Source organism: Sturnus vulgaris, chromosome 5, assembly GCF_052056855.1.
Source record: "Sturnus vulgaris isolate bStuVul1 chromosome 5, bStuVul1.hap1, whole genome shotgun sequence".
Classification (NCBI taxonomy): domain Eukaryota; kingdom Metazoa; phylum Chordata; class Aves; order Passeriformes; family Sturnidae; genus Sturnus; species Sturnus vulgaris.
Window position 1 is genome coordinate 63751067 of NC_142247.1, and position 11933 is coordinate 63762999.

The 11933-nt window shown below is 43.8% G+C and overlaps 1 protein-coding gene across 11 annotated transcripts in view; it reads right to left on the reverse strand.

Moving 5' to 3' along the window:
* Positions 1-6591, reverse strand: part of MAGI2 (membrane associated guanylate kinase, WW and PDZ domain containing 2) — a 703759-nt gene extending 697168 nt beyond the window's left edge. For 4 of the 11 annotated variants that reach the window (XM_088165863.1, XM_088165861.1, XM_088165862.1 and 1 more), the window contains exon 1: positions 6235-6581. In XM_088165863.1, coding sequence (XP_088021989.1) covers positions 6235-6535 — 301 coding nt within the window. In that variant the 5' untranslated portion in view covers positions 6536-6581. Of the gene's footprint in view, positions 1-6234 lie in introns of all 11 variants that reach the window. The other 7 variants (XM_088165867.1, XM_088165865.1, XM_088165864.1 and 4 more) reach the window with 5 other exon arrangements.
* Positions 6592-11933: the final 5342 nt, after the last annotated feature.

Consider the following 11933-nt stretch of genomic DNA (forward strand, 5'->3'; position numbering starts at 1 on the left):
GCAGATTTGTAACAATTAGGTGTGCTGAAGAGATACTGTTGGGATCACAGCCCCTGTGGTTTTAGAAAATTCAGTTAAGGCCAGCATTGCAATGGCATTCATCAACAAAACCCAATGACAGGCACTTTGCCACTGAAATCAATACCTTCCAACTCTGTGCTCCAGCCTGCACCCACCTGGATAGGCATCTAGTCAATCTTATTCTAAAGTTTATGATTATTTTATTTCCTACTGCAGAATTCTTTGCCATTCTCTTCATTGCTTGGCCACCAGAGTGAATGGGTTCATTGTAATTATCATATATATATTTGCACCAAAACTTGAATGAAAAATATTCTAGAGTAGTACCATAGCAATACTTGTACAGCAATACTATACAGATTCTTACACAATCTCAACCTACAGATGAAAATTCCTACCAGTCTCAAAAAACCCAATGATTGTACAAATATTTATGTATATTCTTATATTTATCAACACCTAGGCATGTAAGCAAAAGATTAGTTCCAGAATGTTAACACAAGGATTATCACTGCTCTCTGAACTTTGTCTTGATGTTCTCTAGTAAAAAAATTTTCCTTTGTTTTTTTGTTTGTTTATAGCACCATGAGGAAGAAAAGAACAAGAAACATCTGCTTCTACAACTACTGCAGCACTTTCCATCACCCTTTCTAAATCACAATTGTGGCCACTTCCTCCCATAAATCTATTTTGAAGGAGTACTTTTTCCATGTATACACCACTTCTTCTATACAAAATATGTAGATGAATAATTTATAGAATCTTTTGTGTCATGAAAGGAGCTCCTCATCTATAAAGAGCAAGGAGAAGATCAAGAATACTGAAAGAAAAAGCTCAGAATCCAAATCTTTCATGAAATGCTGAATTAATGCAGGTGAGGTTATAGGATGCATAAAGGAAGTCAGACACAATTCTACCCCTTCACACCACTACCTTCCTTTGATGTCAACAGTATCAACAGATGTACAAGTATTACTGTAAAATTAACTTTACCTTATGTGACTAAACAGAACTAAGCAGAGCACTCTCAATTATTTAATTTCTTCAAGGAAATGATGCACTAACAAAGTCATGGCCCCATCCTTTAATGGCACATTTGTAATTCCCAGGGAAGGAAAAAGACTGATGAATATAATTCTACTGCCAGTGAACACAGAGTCACTGACATGAAGCATCACAAGCTCCCTGGAGGAGCTGAAGAATAAATCACAAGCTACATGAGTCAGAAGTCAGCTTCAATGGTCTTTAAATTAAGATGGACAAGCATAAGAATAACATAAAGTAATGGTTAAAAAATAACTCTGAATTTAATTTCAGGAGTTAGTAAAGTCCTAAGGAGCACAAACTAGGAAAAAGGAGTAAGTTTATTTTCAAAGACTATCTATGCAAAAGTCATAGAGAAAAGTATAACCACACAAGTTTTTAGGGTTCTTTGGGTCTGGTTTTTGAAAGAACCTTGTGATTTTTTTTAGCCTGGAAAATCATGCAGCTTTCTGTTGCAAAATACTGTTCTTCTTGTGAAGATAACTATATCCAACACTCCCATCTTGGAATACAGTATACAGTGATATTCAGGAATAAAAGATCACCAAAAGACTATCTATATGCACAGTGTGTTTTAACGAATGTAGCAGAGAATTATTTATGACCTTAAATAACAAAAAAATAATCTAAAAAACATAACTATACATTGGGATATGTGTATGAAAAAGTCTGTAATAAAATACTAACATTTTAACTAGTTAACGTCTTTACATGTGTAGGCAAAACTTTGGAAAATCACAACATTCCTGCATTTCTCTGTCAAAAGCTTGCCACAGACTTTAAAAAAAAATTTAAAAGTTAAGCCAGGTTTTAATTGCAAAGCTTATGGATGAACCCATTACAAAAAAAAACACTTCAAGGCTACTAAACCCCTTAGCCACAAGTCAGTGGGGGTTGGGACAGTACCATCCTGTCCTTTTAGTCTTCACTTATGGCCACCAGGAATAGGATGTGAGGATGCAGTCTGTCCAAATTTGGCTGCTCTTGTATCCATCCTAATGAGGGTCCAAAACTTTTCATGACTGGGAAAGCACTAGAAAACATGCCCAAGTACATCTATAGTCAGCAAAACATTTTAGTATATGCCTACTATTAAGCAAATGATTGGGCTGAGAAAATTAAACTGGTTTTTAGTTCCTCCTTCTATTATGTGTATTAATTGCCTTTTTTGCATAAGGAGCTAATGAACTGGGGGTTGATGCTTAAAGTCTGACTACTTAGATAAGAGCCATTAGAAAGTGTCCATATAAAGTGCCTGTTTTATTCATATTTCATATATTCATACCACTACATACTTCTAAAAATAAATTCAATTTCTCAGATGGTCAGATCACCTGGTTACTTAATACATCCAAACCATTTTCCTTGAGTAAGAGATGCATCAGGCAGGAGCTCCAGGACAACATCTCTTGCAATGTTCCAGAGTTCTGAAATCCATGTTTTCAGACTGTTCACTGGGATTCTGCTGAGGGCATCTGTGGAAGTTTATAACTCTATATAAAGAATAAAGATCCTGGTTTATGCAGTACAACCAAGTGGGCTGTTTGTGCAACCCTTCAAGGAGTGAGTGTGCACAGCACAGAACTGTATCAGCCCCTGGTGGGAATTACTGTGGATCTCAGACAGCAGTGATGAACAGAGAATGGAACTGGAGGCAACACTGCTCCCCATATGACTCTTCCCCATGTGATTACTTATCCAAATTAAGATGCCTTTCCTTAACACACTGCTACTTCTACAACTACGCATCTGTACATGTGTGGGAAGAAGACAGCACTTAATCCAAACTGTTCTGCATGTAAAAACAAACACATTTAAAATTCAGAAGTATTCCTTTAAGAAATAGTACAAGGCTCTTATCCTCACCCAAGAGAGCAGAGGGTCAGAATGGACATTTGCAAGACACCCAACGAATGCAACTGCTGTATACAATTCTCTCACTGGAAAGCTATATATTCAAAAAAGCATGGGATTTTGCAGAGGAAACCGTGCCTTCTTTATCTTATGTTAAGGACATTGCCTTTGACTTCATCTGGGCCAAGATTTCATCTCATGTGTTTCCAAAGAGTCTCTGTGATTCTGCCAACAGTAGCACAAGTGGCTTGCAAAAAAAACCAAAACCCTGACAAAAAAACCCAAACAGGAAATACTCTCCAAGGAATATTTCTTTGTCAACTCTTAAAATTAAGACTAAATAATAATAATAATAATAATAATGATTCTTACAGTCTTTTCTCTCCATGCAAACCCAGGCACAATGTCCTGCATTAAAACCCTATTTATCAGGCGTCATACCTAGGAGAATTCATGTTGAATCATATCATGGAAATAAGTTTCTCATGATGTTTACTCCTCCTCATAATATGCAGCAACTCCTACATTATATGTTTGGGGTTTTTATAACTCAAGATGTTTGGCTAACAACAATATTCTATCCATCTTTTCAAAAGAAGTAATATGATAAATGATGAAGTTTTTAATTATTTCAGAGAGGGGGATGTTTAATCAAACATAAGGAAAAACCATGAAAGCACCTTTTCTATGCTTCAAAACAGCTAATTCTTAAATTAGCCATTCCCTGATTTCATCTACAAGTAAATTTTCACTGCTGAGTTGTCAAAACTTTCAAACAAGAGAAATACTCACAGTCTCCTAAAGATCACATTATAAATAGTCGTGTCCTACCTCCACATTTCTCTCTCTGACTTCATTCCTAGGCAGCACTGAAGAAGCAGCTACAGTCACATGGTGCATTCAAGGTCATGCTATTCTAATTGACAGAGATAGCATTGATAAATTATGCGGAAACTATGATAATGGAGCCATTAACCTTGTTCCAGCACACTAAAGGTGCTTTATAATTAAAAGGAGTACAAAAGTTACAAAAACATATAAAGATTTTATTGCTCAGCCTTTCCTCTCCTACACACTGCTGCACAGCAGCGTTAGGGAATAGTAATATTGCTGAAACGTGGCTGCCTGTGCTTTGTCACCGAGGGGCGCAGGCAAACACCGGATTACACTTGAAGGAGGAGTCAGGTAGTAAAATCCACAAACCATTGACTTTTTTTTTTTCCAAATAGGAAGTTGCATCCAGAAGGCCTCTGTCTTTGGCATAAAGGAGCACATGAAATATCATTCCAGTCAGGAAGTCTTTCTCAGTCCAAGAATCTATGCTGAACTGTCATTTCCAAACACACAGTCATGTGGCCTGTGCTTTGAGAACTTGCATTAAAACTGTAGTGAGTTAACATACTGAACTGAAACTCCTCAGGTATGTATAGATACAAGTACAGATATATAGAATTAGGCAGAATTCAGAATTTATCCCTTATGTCTCATGCAGAAGCTTGCAGTAATTCCCAGACTAAAAGCCTGACTAATGTCCCTAATTCATGTGTGACAGGTAATTTATTAAGAGTGCACACATTAATGAATCACCGGTGGTTGCTTTGACTTAAAGAGAAATATTAGAAAAACAGTGAAGAGATAGGACATATGTTTCACATAGCAACTCAAAGTAACCTTAAATTCCCCTTATTTTAAATAATCTATAGGATTTCTAGAAAAAAATTAAAATTGGATTACAGGCAATCTACCATTATCTTCTTGAGACTTCAACTACTGCTTCTTTTTGAATCCTATCCCAGTAAGACCACTCACACAAAAACTATTAATAAGAAGAGGACAGTACAGAGCAGGTTTCCTGGAGTTCAAGTGCCCAGAGATGACACTACACTGACACTACACTGCCAAGACAGAATCCATTCTAGTAACTTTTAATCTTAACTTATCTCGTGAACTAGTGTGTCTCCCTGCATAGCCCGACCGTCAAGATATGATCTACAGCATATTGCACAACTTACATACAAGGACACATAAAAAAGTCCAAGATCTGTATATAGAGGCTTGACCTCATGGGGATAACTGAATATACAATAAAGTCCATTCTGAAGGCCTGTGTGGAAATGAGATTCTTTCTACTGGTTCTGTCATGTTTAGATAAACTAATAATTAGCATATGATTCAGGCATTCCGAAGTATCACAAATTATACTTTAAACAATAAACTGTCAAAGAGGATGTAAAATTGCCAAATTTTATACCCAGTTTCAGAGGGATTCTCCTCTGTGTCCTCTGAGCACAGGCTGATGGCTGTAGTTGCAGAGCACAAGCGCCTCTGATGCATGGTATCTAAAAACTTCCCACCGCAGAAATTCCCAAGTTTTCAATGGCTGGGCTCACTGCCCGGCTGGAATGCGTACTTTAGCGATACGCCTACAGCCGCTGCACCACTCAGAGCCAAGGAGCACCTACAGACCGGCTTCCCAGAGCAGCTCCTGTTCTCCAGAAATGCTGCTGGGGTAGCAGAAACCTCCTCGCAAGCCTTCAGCTGCAGAGAACTCAACTCAGCACAGTTTAAAGAGGACAGAAACAAACATGTAAACAGCATCTGTGCGGTCTCTTCTCTATTGACTTTCCTGGAAACGCATTAACCTATTACAGTACTTCAAAATAAATAAGCGAAACAGAGGCGAGGCAAGACTATACCGTTCTCTCACAAAAAGTTTCTTTCTGTCTGTCCTCTCACTTGCTCTGAGCTCCCATTCCCTGCGATTAGCGATCGTTTTCACCAGGGATCAAATGAATGACTTTTCCGCTAATGACACTTAAGAGATGCTAAAGCCGCCCTGGGCGCCACCCGGGACCCGGCGCGCTCCGCAGCCCCTGTCCCCGCTCCAAGGCGCCCGGAGCGAGGCGAAGCCAAGGGCAAGCCCCGCTCCGCAGCCGGTCCCGGCCGCCGCTCCGGGCCCCCGGCAGCTCCAGCGGGAGCAGCGCCCGCAGGGGCGGCGGGGCCGGGCCCGGTGGGTCGGGCCGGGTCGGGCGGGGAACCGGCCCCGTCGGACCGGGGCTGCAGGGGATGCTGCCGCCGCCCCCCGCCCGCCCTCCCCGGCATGGCGAAGCGCTGTCACTGACGCACATTTAATTCGCCCGGCTGCGGGTACCGCGCAGCGCCGCTCGCATCCTCCCCCCGCCGCCGGGGAGGGGGCGGCTCCGGCGGGGAGGGGGAAAGTCAAACTGCAGCAACAAAGTTGCTCCCCCTCCGCTCCCCCAGACCTACCGCGGCCCCCAGGGGGTGGGCAGAGAGGGGGGCCCATGCCCGCCTTACCTTGTTTGACGCACTTGAGGCGGATGGGGTCCTTGCAGTGCTTGATCACGGCCAGCACATCCCTGATGGTGAGCCCGGCCACGGGGGTCTCGTTCACCTCCAGCAGCAGCTCCTCCGGCACCAACTTGCTGCCGCCCTCATAGGCCACCTTGCCGGGCTTCACTTCCCCCAGGTAGGGGAACTGCCCATTCTCGGCGCCCCCCTTCAGCTCGAAGCCCAGCTGTCCCTCCGGGTTCCTCACGATCACGATCTCGTGGACTCTGCTCGTCCAGTGGCTTTTCTTCTTCAAGCCCTTGGACATTGCCGTGGGGATGCTCTGCCCGACTCCCTCCCTGCAGTCTGTGCTTCTTGCCCCCCTCCCTCTGTGCCCCCACTCCCCGGGGCAGCCGCGCTCCTGCGGGCAGGCTCGGGCGGGCGGAGCGGCCGCGGCTGTGCCGGCCGGCGGCCCCGCGGGCTGCGCTGGGTCGGGGAGCGCCTCGGTGCCCGCTCCTGCCGGCTTTAGCTGATATCCATGGCAGCCGCGGCGGCCGGACCCTGCCTGCGCGTGGATGCACTAGTTGTAGAGAAACTGGCAGGAGGGAGGAGGGAGGAGGGAGGGAGGCAGCGGGAGGGAGGGGACGGCCGCGGCGCGGGGAGGAGGAGGAGGGCTGTCGGTGTCGGTGCCGGAGCGAGGCGGGCGCTGTTTCGCCGCTCCCGCCTCGCCTGACCCGGTAGTGAAGGCCGAGAGAGAGGCTGCCTGGCACGGCCGGCAGAAGGCGGAGAACGGCCCGGGCGGGGGGGCGAGGGCGCTCGGCGGGCGGGAAGGAGAGCGCGACCCCAGCGCGGCCCCGGCCGGGAGCGGCACTCGGGGGAGCGATGGAGCTGGTCCCGCCGCCTGCCCCGCCCCGGCCCGGCAGGACGCTGCCCAGCACCGGCCCGGACACTGCCCAGCTCCGGCCGGACACTGCCCCGCTCCGGCCTGGACATTGCCCCGCACCGACCCGGACACTGCCCAGCACCAGCCCGGACACTGCCCCGCTCCGGCCGGACACTGCCCCGTACCGACCCGGACACTGCCCAGCACCGGCCCGGACACTGCTAAGTACCGGCCCGGACACTGCCCAGCACCGGCCGGACACTGCCAGCACCGGCCCCTCTGCAGCCGCGAGGGCACCGGCAGCGCCGCGAACCGTGCGGGGCATCGCGTTTCTGCCGGAGCCGAGAAGGGTCCTGCGGTCCGGGAGCTCTGCTCGCGGCCGGGAAGGACCAAAGGCAGCTGGGCTTCGGGCTGTGGCTACCAAACCAAGCGACACCTGTTTGCTTCGAGGATGTCCGTGTCGCGGGCGTTTGCAGTGATTTCACTCCACGCAGAGGTGTCAGTTTATTGAGTTGCACATGGGTATTATTCTTTACTCTGGGTGCTGTGTCCAGAGCCGATGGCTCAGGTGGGTGCTACACCTGAAGGGGTGGCAGTTCTTTCCATGAAATTTATTGACTGTCATCCAGCAGGTGTTCACCACCCTCGCTCAGGTTCCCTTCTGTCACTTGTCCTTAGTGGCCAAAATCGCACACTCCAACCTGCAGTTCTTCCCTACAGCCGCAGTAGTGGGTTACACTGCTCAGCGGGTAGCTCGCTCTTCCTGCAAGCTCTCCCTTTAATAAGTTCTGTCATATGCCTCACATGTGTGAGAGCCATGGAGTGTAGCAACTGGCATGTCTTTCTGGGAAACTTGCCTTGACTAAAAAAATAGTTTCCATCCGAAGTGGAGGTTGACAAAATACACTCAGAACAACATCCTGACTTTAAGAAGCATAAGTTTTTGTGCCTGTGAGGGGGTATAGGGGAGGAGGATACATGAAAGTAGGGGTCTGCAGACAGGGTATTGAATGGGCTGAGGCAGGAGAAATGTACTTTGTGTTATGGCATGTGATTTTTAAAGATGGTCAGATATTTTTAAAATTTCAATTAAAGTGACTCTGCAATGAAATTTTTCAAACTGAACTGCTGTTTTTCCTCTTGGTTTCCATGGAAACAGGCCTTTATGCGATCATGCTTGGCTGTGTCTCCTTTACTTCTCCAATAACTTTTGAAGCTGTTGGGCAGTTTTACCCAAATCTATCTCAAATATAATTATTTCATGAAAACAGGCAGCTGGGTAGGGCTGAGAGATCCTGTAAATGTCCCAAAGGCAGTAACATGAACTTACCTCTTATTAAACAGTGATTCACATGGTTGAGAGACCATATAAATGTCTTGGTAATGAGAAAAGTTTCAATTACAGCTCATTATCAGCCTCACTATAAGTCTGTGGGAAACCAGGGTTCTTCAGTTCATTTTCCCTCAGAATTACGTGTGTTCCACAGGTGGAACAGACATGCAGAGGGGAAGAAAACATTGAGAAATTACTGACATCTGTATTCTGCAAGTCATTTCACTTGTTTTGCTGAGGAGGCCTGGTCAGAAGTGCAAAACTCTGTGTGTGAGTGGCTTCACACAAGTGATAAAAGGAAAAACCAAACCAAGACTGCACGTATTGGAAACATGAGATGCATAAGTACGGACAGATGGAAGATGGGAAGGTGGGAGGGGAAAGGTACCTTGACTGGAAGGTACTAAGATTTTTTCACTGGTGGGACAAGGGTTATGTGATGGTCCCTTTTCCAAAGACCATCATGAGTGTCTTCTTGTCACTATGGAGCAGGGGCTCTGGTCTGGACAAAAAGAGGCTAAGGCATTCGGAAAGAGAGCAAGAGAGTCAGTAGGTTTGTCTCTGTAGTCCTGACTTTTCAATTTGTCTTGGCTATTAGTTCAGAAATGAGGAAGGAAGCAAATGGTTGAAAAGAGGAAGAGAAGACATAATATCCCATTATTCTTCAGTTTGCCTTATTTTACCAAAATCACTTCTTTGCTGAGTCATCTGCTCTACTAAAGTCCACTCCATTAAAGTGGTCACCATTTCTTAATTTGGAGTTTGTAGTTCTTCTGCTGGCATAGTATTGCTGTTGTTGATTTGTCTTATAATTAAAATAAATTTTTAAGTAACTCCATGTTTACCACAATATCTGTACAACACTAGGACATGTGCCAAAAATGCAGCTTTTAATAAATATGTCAAGAAATATTGGAAGTATCCCTAGATGGGGGAAGGGCATCCTGTGGATGTTACTTTTCGATTTCTTAGGAGTCTCTAGTAATTTATTGATCAGAGTTTTTAAAGTGCTCGTTACCATTTTAAGACAGATGACATTAACAGTAGGTAATGGGTAGAGAACTTCTGATTTCACATGTGCTATGGACAAATCCAGCTGAATAAACCCTTCATGTCTAACTGCAGTTGTATTCATCTGAAATAAGACCGTGTAGAGGCGATGGAATTGGTGTTCCTGGGGCATTAACTTTGCCTTCTGGAGGTGGGCAGCGATATGAGCTGACAGACCCCAGCACAGGCATCTGCAATTTGGCAGAGAAGTGGGAGATTTGATGGAAGGAGCCTTAACAGTTTTCCCAAAGCCATCTGTGTGTTATCAGACCATGAGATCAGCTGATTCTGATGTCAGAAAAGGATGGCAGTTTTCAGGTTCAGAGACCAAGAAAACTTGGTGAGTAGAAGGGCAGGTCATACCTGTTAAGATCAGGAGAGAGTGAAGGATGGCTGAAGAACACGGTGTTTCTCTGCAGCATTTTCTTACAGGAGGCATAAGATTTTAGAGTTTTGAGGTCACTGAGTATGGGTAAAATTTTGCCATCATATCACAACTTTGGGTCTAGAGCAGCAATACCAGAAATGCATAGTTTGCTTTGCACCATTTCAGCTAATTTTGTTTAATTTTTACAGGGGTAGATGGGTATCTGTGCAACAAGATTATTCTTGTCTCTGACAGAGTAAGTGTCCCAGCATGTGGCTGAGGGGGTGTGTGAGCAGGTTCACTGTCTGGCCCCTGAGGAGCTTGAAAAGGACTTTGTGATTTGCCAAGATGTTTCTGTTAGTCACTTCCATTGGCTTATCTCTGGAGGGCAAGTGAACTGGTCCTGAGTGTGAATGTAAGGGTATCTAACACAAAGGATTTCCTGTGAGCTAAACTAACAACAGCACATAATGAAACACATTCACCAAACAACAGGAATGCCTTTATTATTCGTTTAAAACTGAGCCTGTAAACACAGGAACCAGTAAGTCACTATACATTTGGGAGTAAAGTTGGGCACATGAGTAAGCTGAAGTGTGAGACTTCATAAATAATTATATTTGGTAGCTGGAAAGGAATTCTTCCTACTGTAATATTACAGATTCAGTAAAAAAGTAACTGAATTCTGGTTTTATTTTCAATATGCCATGTTTTTAGATAAGTGAATTCCTCAAACAGAAAATGATGTATTGCACATGCCAAAGCGGATAAAAAGAAAATACATCCATTACCTTCTATTATTTATGCAGGAATGGAGTTCTCTGCCTTGTAATTGTGTTTGTAATGCTGGACTTGAACTCAGAAGACATCAAATTTCCTTCTTCAGCACATGCTTCCTGTGTGACTGGATGATAACTACATGGTATTGCTGTCTCTTATTTTTTTCCATTTTAGTATGGGCATAATTCCTCTTTTCTCTACAGTTTTCTATTTAGCATGTCAGCCACACAACAGTTATTTTTAAATAAGCTTCTTAACACTGCAATATAGATTCACCACAGGACATGTATTCATCTAGGACCAGGAATTCAGAAGATTAAATGCAAAATCACAAATATTTTCCCTATACCCTTAGTTGCCTGAAATGTTTGCAATAGATAATCTTCCCATCAGTGGAACTCCAGAGTGTCTTAACTGATTTCTTCTGCTTGGCATTCTAAATATTCTCGTTGGGATTCTGAGAAAATTCAAATTCCTTTATTTCTTTGGATAGAAGTTTAAAATTCCATACCTTCTCTGCTGCAAATTTCACCAAAAAATCACAATACATTTTTTACACATCTACTAGATTCGCACATGTCTTCTATGAGCTTACTTTCACTAGTATGAATCTAGCTTTATTTCTAGTATAATATTTTCCCATTTCCTGGCTTCAGCTTTTGAGAACACTTGCTTCAGAAAGGCTAAAACCTCAGGCTATTTATCTAAAAACTCTTTTCCCAAGTCCTCCAAATTCTCAAGTTTGATAAAAAATACATGTTTTATTATACTACAGAGCAAAAGAATTATTGTGTGTGTTTGGTTGGGGTTTTATTTGTCTTAGACCAAAATGTTCCATAGTTTTGGCCATCAGTGCTTCAAAATAATTTGTTATTTAATTTTAAACTTCAACGTTCTGTAAATCATACATCTGGCAAAAATAGAAAGTAATGGGTAATACTCAGCTGTCTTGACCCATTGGAGGATTTCTGTTTTGGCAACAGCTCTTGCAGAGGGCAAATCTGATCACTTCTGCATGTGAAGAAAATAGTCTCTCTGGCTGTACTGAAAGATAAATACAACTTCTGGGATCAGAGAGAAATCAAAGACTGAAGTTCATCTAAGTAGTATTGTTTACAACAGGTTCATAAGATTGCAGGAAACATTTTGTTCTCTCCTGCTCATCTCTATATTGGCTTTTGTTTTAAATGTTGTCTTTCCCAGTTACTTTTCCCTTTTGCTATCACGTTTTGGTATTGTATACTTCCTGTCAAACCTTGGTAATGTATACTTCCCATGCTGCTCTTGCTAGCTGCTCATGAGTTGATTAAGGT